This window comes from Eleutherodactylus coqui, chromosome 8, assembly GCF_035609145.1.
Source record: "Eleutherodactylus coqui strain aEleCoq1 chromosome 8, aEleCoq1.hap1, whole genome shotgun sequence".
In the NCBI taxonomy this organism is placed as follows: domain Eukaryota; kingdom Metazoa; phylum Chordata; class Amphibia; order Anura; family Eleutherodactylidae; genus Eleutherodactylus; species Eleutherodactylus coqui.
The window spans coordinates 124,176,278-124,189,051 of NC_089844.1; the positions used below are offsets into that span (position 1 = coordinate 124,176,278).

The 12,774-nt window shown below is 43.0% G+C and overlaps 1 protein-coding gene across 2 annotated transcripts in view; it reads left to right on the top strand.

The window, feature by feature from the left end:
• Positions 1–12,774, top strand: part of ADAP1 (ArfGAP with dual PH domains 1) — a 151,041-nt gene extending 138,267 nt beyond the window's left edge. For both annotated transcript variants that reach the window (XM_066576355.1, XM_066576356.1), the window contains exons 7-11: positions 135–218; positions 3,321–3,383; positions 5,938–6,009; positions 7,257–7,485; positions 9,231–12,774. In XM_066576355.1, coding sequence (XP_066432452.1) covers positions 135–218; positions 3,321–3,383; positions 5,938–6,009; positions 7,257–7,485; positions 9,231–9,259 — 477 coding nt within the window. In that variant the 3' untranslated portion in view covers positions 9,260–12,774. The remainder of the gene's footprint in view (positions 1–134; positions 219–3,320; positions 3,384–5,937; positions 6,010–7,256; positions 7,486–9,230) is intronic.

Below are 12,774 nucleotides of genomic sequence, written 5' to 3' on the forward strand. Positions count from 1 at the left end.
AGTGCTGCCACCTAGTGGTGTTACGAAAGAACTGCATGTTTTCAGAACTTGTTGCATTTTTATGTTGTTTATTATATTGGGGGTGGTTTTTGCTTTGATTTCTGAACATTTTTGTCATTTTTTTCTCATTGCAGGAAATCGTTGATTGGTTTAACGCTATCCGAGCGGCACGGTTTCACTACTTACAGGTGGCTTATCCGATCGCAATGGATGTTGATGTAAGTTTACAATCTTATTTTGTTCAGAACCTACTGATTGCCATTGAATCGCCCTTTTGACTATGGAAATACATTTAATTAGGTGTAATTTAAGTCTTTGTAATTTATTGGGTACTTACATTTATACATTAGAGATGCAGTTCTAATACCGAGAGTCCTGATGTTCTCTCCGTCATCCCTTTAGAAAGAATGGCACTCAAAGACTGAATTTGTGCAGCCTGGTCTCCGTTCATTCTCTCCCTAGATGGGCGCCCCCTGGCTGCCTCACCTGGTGGAATGAGAGTTGTCGGACCCAACTTACCGCACTTATTGTGTATCCTGTGTATAAGCCATAGTGGTAATGGGAAAACCTATGTAAGGGGATTTTCCAGGACTCCACAATATTAATGGCCAGTCCTTAGGATATAAGTCATCAATACGATTCGTAGGGGTTCTTGGAGTCGGACCAACACTAATCTGATAGTTGTTGTTTATTCTGTAAGGGTAGGGTATGAATATAAGAGTCTCAGAAAGCCTGTGAACCCTGAAGAAGGTAATAATGGTATCAGCAGTATCAGATTGCATACAGGACTACAGCAGTGTAGGTGACATTTGTCCATTAGCATCCATCATGCTTGTGTAGTATTTACAATAAGGGCAGGCACTTGCAGTTATGATTAATTCTGCACATATTTGGTAAAATTGACTAATGAATTTCAATAATAAGAGGCTGCAGAGGACATGCTAAATAATAAATGGCAGCTCTGCACCCTCGGCTGACCTGTGGATTCCAGAAGTTCCATTCTAGATATTATTACAAGCTCCAGAAACACCACATTCAGCATGAAAACATCTGTATGGGCGAGAGCCCTGTACCCCATCACCTCCTGGAGGCTGTCACAATCTGACATTTCTCCGTCAGTTTACTCCCATTTATTGCAGCTGCCATAAAGCGCACACACCTTGCTGTACAGCCTATAAGAGGTGATACAGAAAGGAAACATATATTGCAAATTCAATATTTCTGGAGTGAGACAGATGGAAAGAGACAAGAAGAAAAATGAAAAAAGCAAATACGGAATGGGAGAAATTGGGCTAAGCAGCACATATAAAAAAGACTTGGCTATACTAATAGATTATAGACTGAACATGAGTCAACAATGTGATGCCGCAGCCAAAAAGTCAAACACAATTCTGGGATGTATTAAGAGAAGCAGAGAGTCTAGAACACGTGAGGTCATTATCCCCCATTCTTCTACTCTTCCTTAGTCAGACCTCATCTGAAATACTGTGTCCAGTTCTGGGCACCCCACTTTAAAAAAAGACAAACTGGAGTAAGTTCAGAGAAGAGTTACCAAGATGGTGAGCGGTCTGCAAATCATGTCCTATGAAGAACGGTTAAAGGATCTGGGAATATTTAGCTTGCAAAAAAGAAGGCTGAGAGGAGAGTTAATATCTGTCTACAAATATCTGAAGGGCTGTCACAGTGCAGAGGGATCAGCCCTATTCTCATCTGTACAAGGAAAGACTAGAAGCAATGGGATGAAACTGAAAGGGAGGAGACACAGATTAGATTTTAGAGAGAACTCTCTGACAGTGAGGGTGATCAATGAGTGGAACAGGTTACCACGGGAGTTGGTGAGTTCTCTATTGAAGTCTTCAAACAAAGGCTGGACAAATATCTGTCTGGGATGATTTAGTGATCCTGCACTGAGCAGGAGGTTGGGCCTGATGACCCTGGAGGTCCCTTTCAATTCTACCATTCTATGATTTTCTACTGTCGAGGCATCGGGTGCGCCTGCACTATAGAAACGAACAGGCAGTTTGGGTGTTCCGCTGCCTTGTCCTGCCTAAGGCAGAAGATCACTCATTGAGCAGATGGCAGGCTGCTGCAGCCATTAAATGTTGCAGTCTTTGGATCACTTGTGAAGAACAAGGGTCACAGACTGCATTAGTAAGATAATGTATAATCACTACTAAAATATTGCACCTTGTTTTTTATTAAACAGACTGTGCCTTTAATGCAAATAAAATGACATAGATGTAAGATTCCCTTTAATAGATCAATAGAAGTCCGGCTGCCAACAGGGTCCAGAGTTCAGAGCTGCAGGCAGTCTGTACTGTGTAATATAAAGCGTCCAGTTGTCATGATTGTACAAATAGTGTTCTACCTCCCATATCAATACTGGCCCCATGGAGCTTGCGACGGAAACTACTGGACGTCCCGCAAAAAATGAGCCCTCGCAAAACTATGTTGACGAAAAAATACAAAAGCTATTGTGCGCAGAAGATGGCGGCAGAAAATAATTGTTTAGAAATTTAATATTAAAAATACGAGTAGTACAAAAAAAAAATATATATATATATGTTTGGTATCGTCGTAATCGTACTGACACGTAGAATAAAGGTATCAGGTCGTTTTTGTTGCAGTTTGTGCGTTGTAGCTACAAGACGCAACAAAAGCTGTTGGAATTTCATTTTTCCATTTCTCTCCACTTGTTTTAAAACATTTTCAGCACATTGAAAAATACAACTCGTCCTGCAAAACACAAGCCCTCATACAGCGACGTCCATGGATAAATAAAGGAGTTATGATTTTTGTGAGAGTAGGGAGGAAAAAACGAAAATGGAAAAACGAAAAAAAGCTTGGTCACTAAGGGGTTAAGAATAAGGATGAGCGAGTATACTCGCTAAGGCACTACTCGCTCGAGTAATGTGCCTTAGACAAGTATCTCCCCGCTCGTCCTTAAAGATTCGGGGGCTGCCACGGGGTGGGGAGAGCGGGGAGGAACGGAGGGGAGAGCTCTCTCTCCCGCCCGCTCTCCCCTGCTCCCCGCCGCAACTCACCTGTCAGCTGCGGCGGCTCCCGAATCTTCAGGGACGAGCGGGGAGATACTCGTCTAAGGCACATTACTCGAGCGAGTAGTGCCTTAGCGAGTATACTCGCTCATCCTTAGTTAAGAAGCATGTAATATCAGATACAGATACAAAATGATATGTTGTATCTGTAGCCCAGGTTTCCCACTTTTAAGCAATACCTGCAAGTTCATACATCATCCAAGACTCTACCAATCCTATTCTAGTGCCATCATATCTAAGATGTTTTTATGTTTCCCTCGCTAGTTGGTGCCAAAGCTGACAAGAAACTTTCTGAAAGAGGGATACATGGAGAAGACGGGTCCAAAGGTAAAGAGCACGGAGCAATCCCGAGAGGAAACTCCAATAGCAGGATTCATCAAATCTAAAGGCCCATTTACACCAGCCGATGATCGCTAAAAAATCGCCAATCAGCGATCTAAATGTGCGCCCATCGTGCGCTTTTCGGGCACTGCTAGCTGATCGTTAAATTCAGTCTTACCTAAAAATCGACCTTCACTCTTATCAGCAGTTCTCCACGGGGAGTGCTGATAGCATTGTTCATTTGCACACTTAATTGGTACTTAAGTAGCTGAGTAACTACTTAATAGTTTATACAAAATGATCGGTTAAAGCTGTCACTCAGACTGTAGTTTGAGCGATCTTTCAGCGATCATCGGCCCGTGTAAATGGGCCTTCAGTAGTATATAATAGAATTCCTATGGTCCAGCAAGAGGTGGTTCAGCACCAGAAGCCATTCACCTGCTGATCCAGCATCTGTTGTATGACATGTTCTGTGTATGTAGGAGATGGTTGAAAAATCTATCGAGTCTCCTTACATGTTCTTAAGTGACCCAGCACTAAATAGCCAGTCACCGCTGCACAAAACCTGCTCCACCTGATAACGATGGCGTTCTGCCTGGCTGCTTTGGCATGGGCAGACAGTACTCATTAGGATGCTGATGTGGCACCTAGAGAGTCCCAAGAACATGAGCTGAGTATATGTGCCAATCGTACAGCTCCAACCCTGCTGCCAAGTGCCAGTGACACCATGTGTTATTCTTATCTACCCTTAGTTCCTGTGCTCCGAGAACCCAATGACAAGGCCTACTGACCTATGTAATAACCCTGACACTCTAGTCCTGTCATATAGTAGTGCCATGTACTTTGGGTTTCTGGGAAGTCACAGCTACATTGTATGATACACGATCCTTTATCACATAGATGACAAGTGGCAGCAGTGGAGACTGATTCTTACATAATACCAGTATGTTTGCACCACTGCAGCTGCCCCTTGGCACACAGTGATATCAGCTGCCATATACAGTGGTCATCTGCTATGCAGGCTCCACCGAGTTATGTATGTACAGAGAGATTCTCCCACTATATCTGCATAGATAGAGTATCTAATGGAGCATACCACCCTTTTTTTTGTCGGATGTATACATACACCATTCTATGAAATCAGAAACAGACTGTAGAGTCCCATACACCCCATGGGAACGGCTCCATACAAAACTGAGCTATAGTACGAATGTGTGTTTTGTGGCCTTATATATCTGTATATTGTACAGTATAGGGAGATATACACGATCCCACCAAAAGTAATTGGACACCTGAGCAAGAATCCAAAGTAGTATTTATTTCCATATGTTGATACTTAGTGGGGCTCCTTTGGCCCTAATAACATTGGATACTCTGAGTGGCATACTTTCTAAGTGTGATACACTTCAGCTGGTGTTTCTCTCCATTCATTATGCAAATGTCTGGCGAGTTCTCTCAAAGAAGATAGACACCATTCATATTTCCTGACCCGACATTCAAGTTTGCCCGAAAGATGTTCAGTAGGGTTCAGTTCAGCCGGTCCAATCGTGGAACATCCATATCCTCAAACCAAGATAAAACAGTGTTGGATTTGTGACAAGGCGCATTGTCTTGTTGGAAGTATGGCCGACCATTCCCAGAGTATTACCACATTGTCAGCAGCACATTATTGTGTAGTATGTCAGGATACATCTCCGTGCTCATGGTTCTTGTCACTGCAACCAACGGGCCGAGACCATGCAATGTAGAACAATCCCAGACCATAACAGAACCTCTGCCAACTTAACTGTTGGCACAACACACAAGGTGTTTCCTGGCATCCTCCACACTCGAGTACCTCCATCTGATTTGTAGATGTAGTGTGATTCGTCACTCCATAGAATGTTCTTCCATTGCTCAACTGTTCAGTAATGACAACGCTCCTTGCACCATAGTAGATGGGCTGATGCATTGTGCTACGTGATGGATGGCTTGTGTGCAGCGGCATAGCCTGTATATCCAATAGCATGCAATTCCCATCACAAAGTATGGCTGAAACCTCAACTACTACTTATGTAGCATGGTTTAGAACACATAACATGCTAATAAGACACAATCCATTCTACTTTTAGGGGGGTCTCAGGGCTTTCAGTAGGATAGTCTACTGGCCTGATGCTGTTATGTGTGATGTGCTATGGCTATACAGAACCAAATTGTACTCTGCGCAGGTGTAGTACAATGCAAGTCAAGCACAGAGTGCTCTACATGTGCTGTAGTATGGTCGTGTCAAGAGGTTAGGTGATTTAGGACAGGAAAACTTATCAATGTCTACATAGTATAAGTGTACTATGGTCACTTCTATTGGTCAATTGATGTGCTGCATCATATATTTTGTAAATCTCCATTTTTTCCTGGGGGGGGGGGGGGGGGGTGATTGCGGATAAATCAGTGGATAAACGTTTGCTACTAGTCTGACTAGAATTATGATGAGGACAACAATGGAGATCACGGTGATACCTTATAACACACATGGGATCCATAGTTATTATAAGCTGTCTGAGATACATGCTTGTGTTCGCAGCATACAGAAGGCTTCAAGAAGAGATGGTTCACCTTGGATGACAGGAGATTAATGTACTTCAAAGATCCAATGGTAAGGATAATGGAGCGATGTGAGATTGATGGATATGGAGCAATCGGAGGTTCTCCTGCAGAGATTACACCTGAAGTAACCTTCATCACACTAGTCCAAGCTTTACACTGCTTTCTTGTAGTCATAGTTTTAGATTTTTGTATAGTGGAATTAGAAGGAAGAAATATAGGCCTAAAAATCCTCTTCTTCCAGACTGCATAATCTCCCACACTAAGGGCTTAGCTGTAGGAGGTGTAGAGGTAGCAGTCACCTGTGTGTCCTAGTGCCGGAGAGCTCAAAAAAACCCTCTACCACTTTAGAAGATGACAGTATTATGAATGACGCTTGGTAGTTGGAGGCCACAGCATTTCCACTGGGGCCCAGGAGCTTCATGTTATGGGTCTGCCCCAATAGTTGGTGCAGGTTTGGAGCAGAGGGATTACACAGCACCTCTTTTCTTCACGGGCTGTATCTGGTATAACAGGTCAGCATTTTCCCTTCAAGCATTTTGCAAGAACTGTATCCTATTTACAAGACGGACTCCCAAATGGCAAATCTGCCTATTCTTGAACAATAACCCCCACCCAATTCCTACTGCATAAATAGACAGTATTTAGGGTTAGGCCTCTAGAAGAGGTGGTTTTCAACCCTTGTAGGAACTGTGATTGTAGCCTTATTGTTGCTCACCTCAGAAACAAAGGCAGCTAAGAAGAGGCTGGAATGACTGTTGGAAGGCACCAACACAAGACTTTGGCATCCGAGCTTCGTACACATGATCTTTTCTCTTAAGGTGCTCATATACCTTAAATGCTGTTGGCCAAACACTGATTCCCCCATATATGTGAACACTCAGTTCTCCTGAGCATTCATGTGTTTTCCATGGAGATAGTGGAGAACGCCACAGCCAGAATGCTCTGGTGGCAGCTTATCTCCAGGATGGGCATTAAAATTCAACATGCCCAATCCTTTCGCTTCCATCTGTCGGGGAGAAGTCAGGAAAGCCTCATACACCTCTGTCAGCCTGTCCTGCCAGTGTCTGAGAGTTTGGACAACTTCGGTGTAATGGGTGTAAGGGCCTTTAAGTCTGTAGGAAGAGGAATATGTGATTGACCTATAGATTTCATGTAAAGTTTTCATTTTTATTGTGCATTTTAAACCTTTCATTTCTATTTAGCCCGGTTAGTGAGAACTGCCCCATCTACCAGCCAGCGCCCCCGTCATAGATATAGTGGTGTTATTGGGGTCTACATTGTCTTGTTCCCCTCCAGGATGCCTTTGCCAGAGGAGAAGTGTTTATCGGGAGCACCGAAAATAACTATAAAGTAGAAGAAGGACTTCCTCCCTCCACACAAGGGAATCACTGGCAGTACGGCATCACCATTACCACTCCCGACAGGAAGTTCCTGTTTACATGTGAGAGCGATACTGACCGCACAGAATGGATCTCCGCCTTCCAGAAAGTTCTCAATAAGCCTATGCTTCCCCAGGAGTACGCAGGTGAGAGAGAGCTTTCCTAGGGGCACAATGAAGCCGCTAAGTAGTCAATGTACTTTATACTAAGTATTTGGTAGTCTGAGGTAATTGAAGGGGTTGACAAGAACTTTTATCCTTAGGGTCTTGTGAGGTTTAAGGTTAAACATACATTCCTGGAGGTTTAAAATGGTCAAGGGGTTAATTAACGTGGTCCAGGACAGGACAGCAAATGTAGGATTTATACAGAATTTACATTGTAGGTTCTAGATGATTTATAAGGGTCTTGGCAGCGAATTCCCTTTTTTCACTTCACACAAACATTGAGTTTAAAATAGTTTTTGGAGACTTAAAAACAATTACGGGCATAAAATAGGCTAAAGTAGAAAAATAAGCACTACTCACCGTTCAGTTCCGTCCATCCAGTGCAGCTTCCAAAGTCAATGCAGCTCGAATCCCAGAAGCCAAAACTAAACAAGACCAAAAAAAACATTTTCCAAGACAAAAAAGTAATTTTTTTAAATTTATTTTCAAGGAATGGGCTAAAAGACAAAAATAAACTCTATTCACCCATTAAAATGGTACCCCGTCTCTGCACGGAGTCGCCATCATTCCTGCCGCCCCGATCCTGGAAGCTCACATGACTGCTGATTCAATGGCTTCAGCAGTGATACTGTTGTGGCCAGCATGTGACCACTGAAGCCAGTGATTGGTTTCAGCAGGCATGTGAACGATGGTTGGTTTGTGACCACTGCATGAGCTTCAGGGACCAGGGCTTCAGGAACGAGGACGACGGCACTGGACCAGAGGGACCATTTCATCGGTGAATAGAGCTTTTATTTTTTTTAGCTCCTTGCCTGAAAAAAAATGGTAATTTTTTTCATCTTAGAAACCCCTTTAGGTCCATTTTACAGTAGTGTTTTGCTTTCCATCTAGCTGTTCCATTGCGGGAGCAGCAACATGGGAGCGAAATGTTTCAGTTCTCCTGCCCATAGAAATGTATTGAAGCAGATGGTCTTCAGTTTCAACCCGTTTTTCATCTCCAATCTGTTTTTACACTGGAACAAAAGTACACAATGCTGGCTGCTCTTGTGTTTCCAGTTCATAAAACAGATCTTTTTTTCTTTCCATTATAGCCAGTGGGAGAGTACAAAAATGGAAAGCAGTCTGTTTTCATCCGGCACTATCATTTTGTACATTTCGGTATTTGTAAAACAGGATACTCTGAAATAATGCCAGTGTGAACCCAATCTTAATGTTACAATTTTCTATGTCTGCATCTGCCACTAGGTGGAGCTCACTGTCTAGCGATGATATGTATGTGTAATATATAAAACCCTCAACAGTGAGCACTTGTTATATATGTTAGATATATATATATATATATATATATATATCTATCTAGCTTCCACTAAGGTCGGTAATAAATCCATATGTGATGTGCTCCCCCTAGGGGCGGCAAAGAGAACTTAGTCACTTATCCTAATGGCTTATACTTAACTGCTCAAAGAATAACAAGCTTGTTATTTGTATAGCGCCAACTTATTCTGCAGTGCTTCCAAGTAATTTATTACCCTCTACTAAACACATTTTACCGACCTTGGAAGGATGGAAGGCCGGGTCAACCTTGAGCCGGCTACTTGAACCATGAGGGGATTTAACTCGCAACCTTCAGGTTGTGAGCAAGAGCTTAGGACTGCATTTCTGCTGGATTGGCACTCTGCGCCACACAAGGCTTTCCTCCTTGATCTCATGACATTTTTATTTTACAGTGGAGGCTCACTTCAAGCATAAACCATAATACAAGGCGTTTTCCACGACTGTTTACACAAATGCACAAGGTTTACAGTAGAAAGAAAGCGCATCCATGAAGTGACGTGGGAAAGGGAAGAAACTCAACGATAATTGTGATTATAAAGGCAATGAACCCAAACCAGCTCTGCCGAACAAATCCCCACTTTCCACTACAGATGTTCAGCCAAGGACTGAGCATGTCAGCATAATGTCTGTCTTAATGTCTCGTGCCATACTGTGTCCACCGTGGTCAGGTAATCTAGACTGAAGGAGATGAGCTCTGACGTGTAGGACAGTGACTAGGTGAACATTCCTTAGTGTCCACTTCCTGCATTCATCTCCTTAGAATTAGATCTCGGAGCTGCACTTTGTAATAAATTGCCCGCCTTTTATCCTGTGGAAATATTGAATCTCCCAAGACGAATTCCTGTGAATTCAATGAAGAAGATCCTACTCCATAGCATGAGGTGAACAAAGGATCTGGAGCGCCTCCTTTGTTCTGCACATGACTAGAGGAACATCATATACGACCTTCATTTAGTCACAATAAGCTTTTTGCTCTCGTGCCCCATGCTTTATAATGACTTAGTCATCTGAAGTTCCAGCTCCGTAGACATATTTTCTTCTGTATGATGTCCTTTTGGGTCACAATGGTGTTTTATCAGGAGTAAGTGTGGGAAACCTTCGAGGAGCTCCGAATGAGTTGTGGCCTGTATGTTCTACTAATTGGTGAAGAACCCAGCTCATAAACCGCCAACAATACGATCTTCACACTTGTCTATATGAAGCAAAATTGCCCTTAATAGATGGTGATATTGAGCTGGTACCTCAACCTACACTGTGCTGCTGGCATGGATGGATGCCAGGGATACCGGAGACCTTGGTTTTGGCACCTGTTGGCATTTTTGCCAGATCGAAGAATACATGATTCTACATCTTTTGGTGTGGAGTGTATGCATCCAATAATGTATAATTCTTCAAAGTGGAACTTGTTCTGTATCTCTCAGCAGGAATCTGCACTATCAATGGTTAATGTAGAAGGTGGTATCTATCCTTAAAGTGAATGTCCAATCTTTAAACATCATGCGATTTCTTTAGGTCCAACATTCTGTGCATCTTAATATATTTTTACAGTCTTCAGAGCTCCATAGCCCCTGAACAGATGTAAAATTAAATGATAAAATTCTAGCTGCCTACAGTCACCACTAGGGGGAGCTTAGGAGTTTACTGCATACCGTGTTATTGAGTTCAGTGTATGAACAATGTGTATTAATGGCTGCAGTCACACGGAAATACAGTGTGATTTCCGCAGCAGAAATGCAGCTTGCACCATTCAGCGTGGGTTTTGAAGCGGCTTCGCCGCCTGCATTCAGCTGCAGCTGCCTCTCCCCATGGAGAGAAAAGATGGCCGCAACGGAGATGGCGATAAAATTGACATCCTGCAGCTTTGAACTTCGCACGGCATGTCATTTTCATCGCTTCTTTGCAGCGTGTGGACGAGATTTTTGCAAATCTCATCGACTTTGCAAAAAGTCTGCGCGGCAATTCCACAGCCTTAGGCTCCCCCTTGTGGAGGTTTTAGACAGTCAGTGTTCTAGGCAAGGGCTTGTAGCGGTTTATCAGACATACGGATGTAGAACTGCTGTAAAGATATAATAAGAAATTAATTAGCCCATGATTTTGGTGGAAAAAAAAGCTGGGGTTTAAGGGTGTCCATTCACTCCATGGGTTGTCTTTGCATAGCACAATACATTAACTCCAGCAGTCACTTGTACTCTTCGCCCCTTCCTTCATCCATCGTCTGCCAAGTGCAGTTGAGCAGCATCTCCGACAATGATTTTATAAAGCCTTTGGCACAATATACAGTTTTCGGGCTCAATCACTTTACTGAGGTACTTGGATCCTATACCATTTATGAAAGTTATTGCTAATTTATTATGGTAAGTGATTGACCTGCATATATTAGCATATTAATGAGCTGATTTTCTTTAGGTAACATTTCGACTGGGCAACATTAATTAGAAATGGTTTACTAAAAGGTAAAATAACCACATAAATACATCTATCACCCTGTAACAATAATGGCTAGTTCTAGCAGATTCCAAGAAGTCATTATGATTTGCATATTAATATTATCGTATAATTGGTGGTCTTTAGACATTATTATGGGTAAGGGTCGGGCACAGTGCCACATTATAGACTAGGGTCAATTTTTTTTCCCCCCATACCCTGCATCAGGAATATTTTTCCAGTCATTGCTACAAGGTCTGCAGTAATGCCGCTTTCTAATAGGTGGCGCTGTAGAGGCATTGTTCTCATTTACATAAATTGCCCAGCAGAGCATGCATGGCCTTATAAGTCTCCTCACACTATAGGTGTTCTCTCTATGGGGTAACTTAACTGCGCAGAAGCTGTGTACACAACACACTAGGTTGGACAGTTTTGATGAATGAAGGCCAATATTTTGTTTTCCCACCCAGATTTAGGGTACATTTACACATAGCGGAAACGCTGCGGATATTCGCGGCAGAAAATTCCACGGAAAATTTAGTGTCAAAATCAGTTGATTTTAGAAGACAGCGCGCTCCCACTCATCTCCGAAGTCTTTGCGCCCTCAGCGCTTCCTTCATGGAGCAACTGTAATCCTCTAGTCAGCGCCGCTGGTCAGTTAATGCAGAAGTGACCATCTTTCACCAGCACCCTGCGCTCATTAGTGCCGGTGAAGGAAGCGTCAAGAGCGCGAAAGTGAGTGGGAGCGCAGTATCCTCTGAAATCAGCTGTGGATGTACAGCCAATTTTGGGTCAAAATCTGCACCATTGGAAATGCTGTGGATTTTGCCACTTCCGGTACGTATAAACATACCCGCAGTCCTGTTTCCTAATCCCATATTTGTAGCCTACAGTCAATAACTCACAACTGATATGAGGGATTAGATTCTTTGTACGGCGCTGCTGAACATGCTGGCGCTATTTATATTTTAAGGAAAAAAAATGACCATGAGTAGTTTGGGCATCCTTCACTATGACCAAATACTGACGTACGCGTACAACGGCCACAAGGTGGCAGCACAAGCAGTGTGTCTATTATATAGCCTGTGCCATCTCAACTCTCAGACAAGTTGACCTCTCCCCCCTTCTTTATAAAGTGTCCTTCTCCCAGCACTGTAAATAAGTCGGCCCCACTGTGTGAATGCGTTTGTTTCCTTAAATCCCATCTATCATTCCACTATCCGATATATGTGAATGTGCCCAAGGGGGCGAGCAGCACAGGGCATCTCCAGGCACCGCTGGCAGGAGAAGGAACCATGTTGATGCTTTATTTCGGGGATGTACGTCTGTCCTGTATATAGCATGTTTATACCTTGGAGTTGTTTTCCTGCTCAACGCTGCCCCCTGACTAGGACATCCGATCCGGGCTCAGTGTTTGTAAATTCTGACTCATTATGCTGTAGACATTTTGGTTGGTCACCGATAGTGGTACTAAATGTGATTCTGATCAATAAATTATTACACTAAACTTGG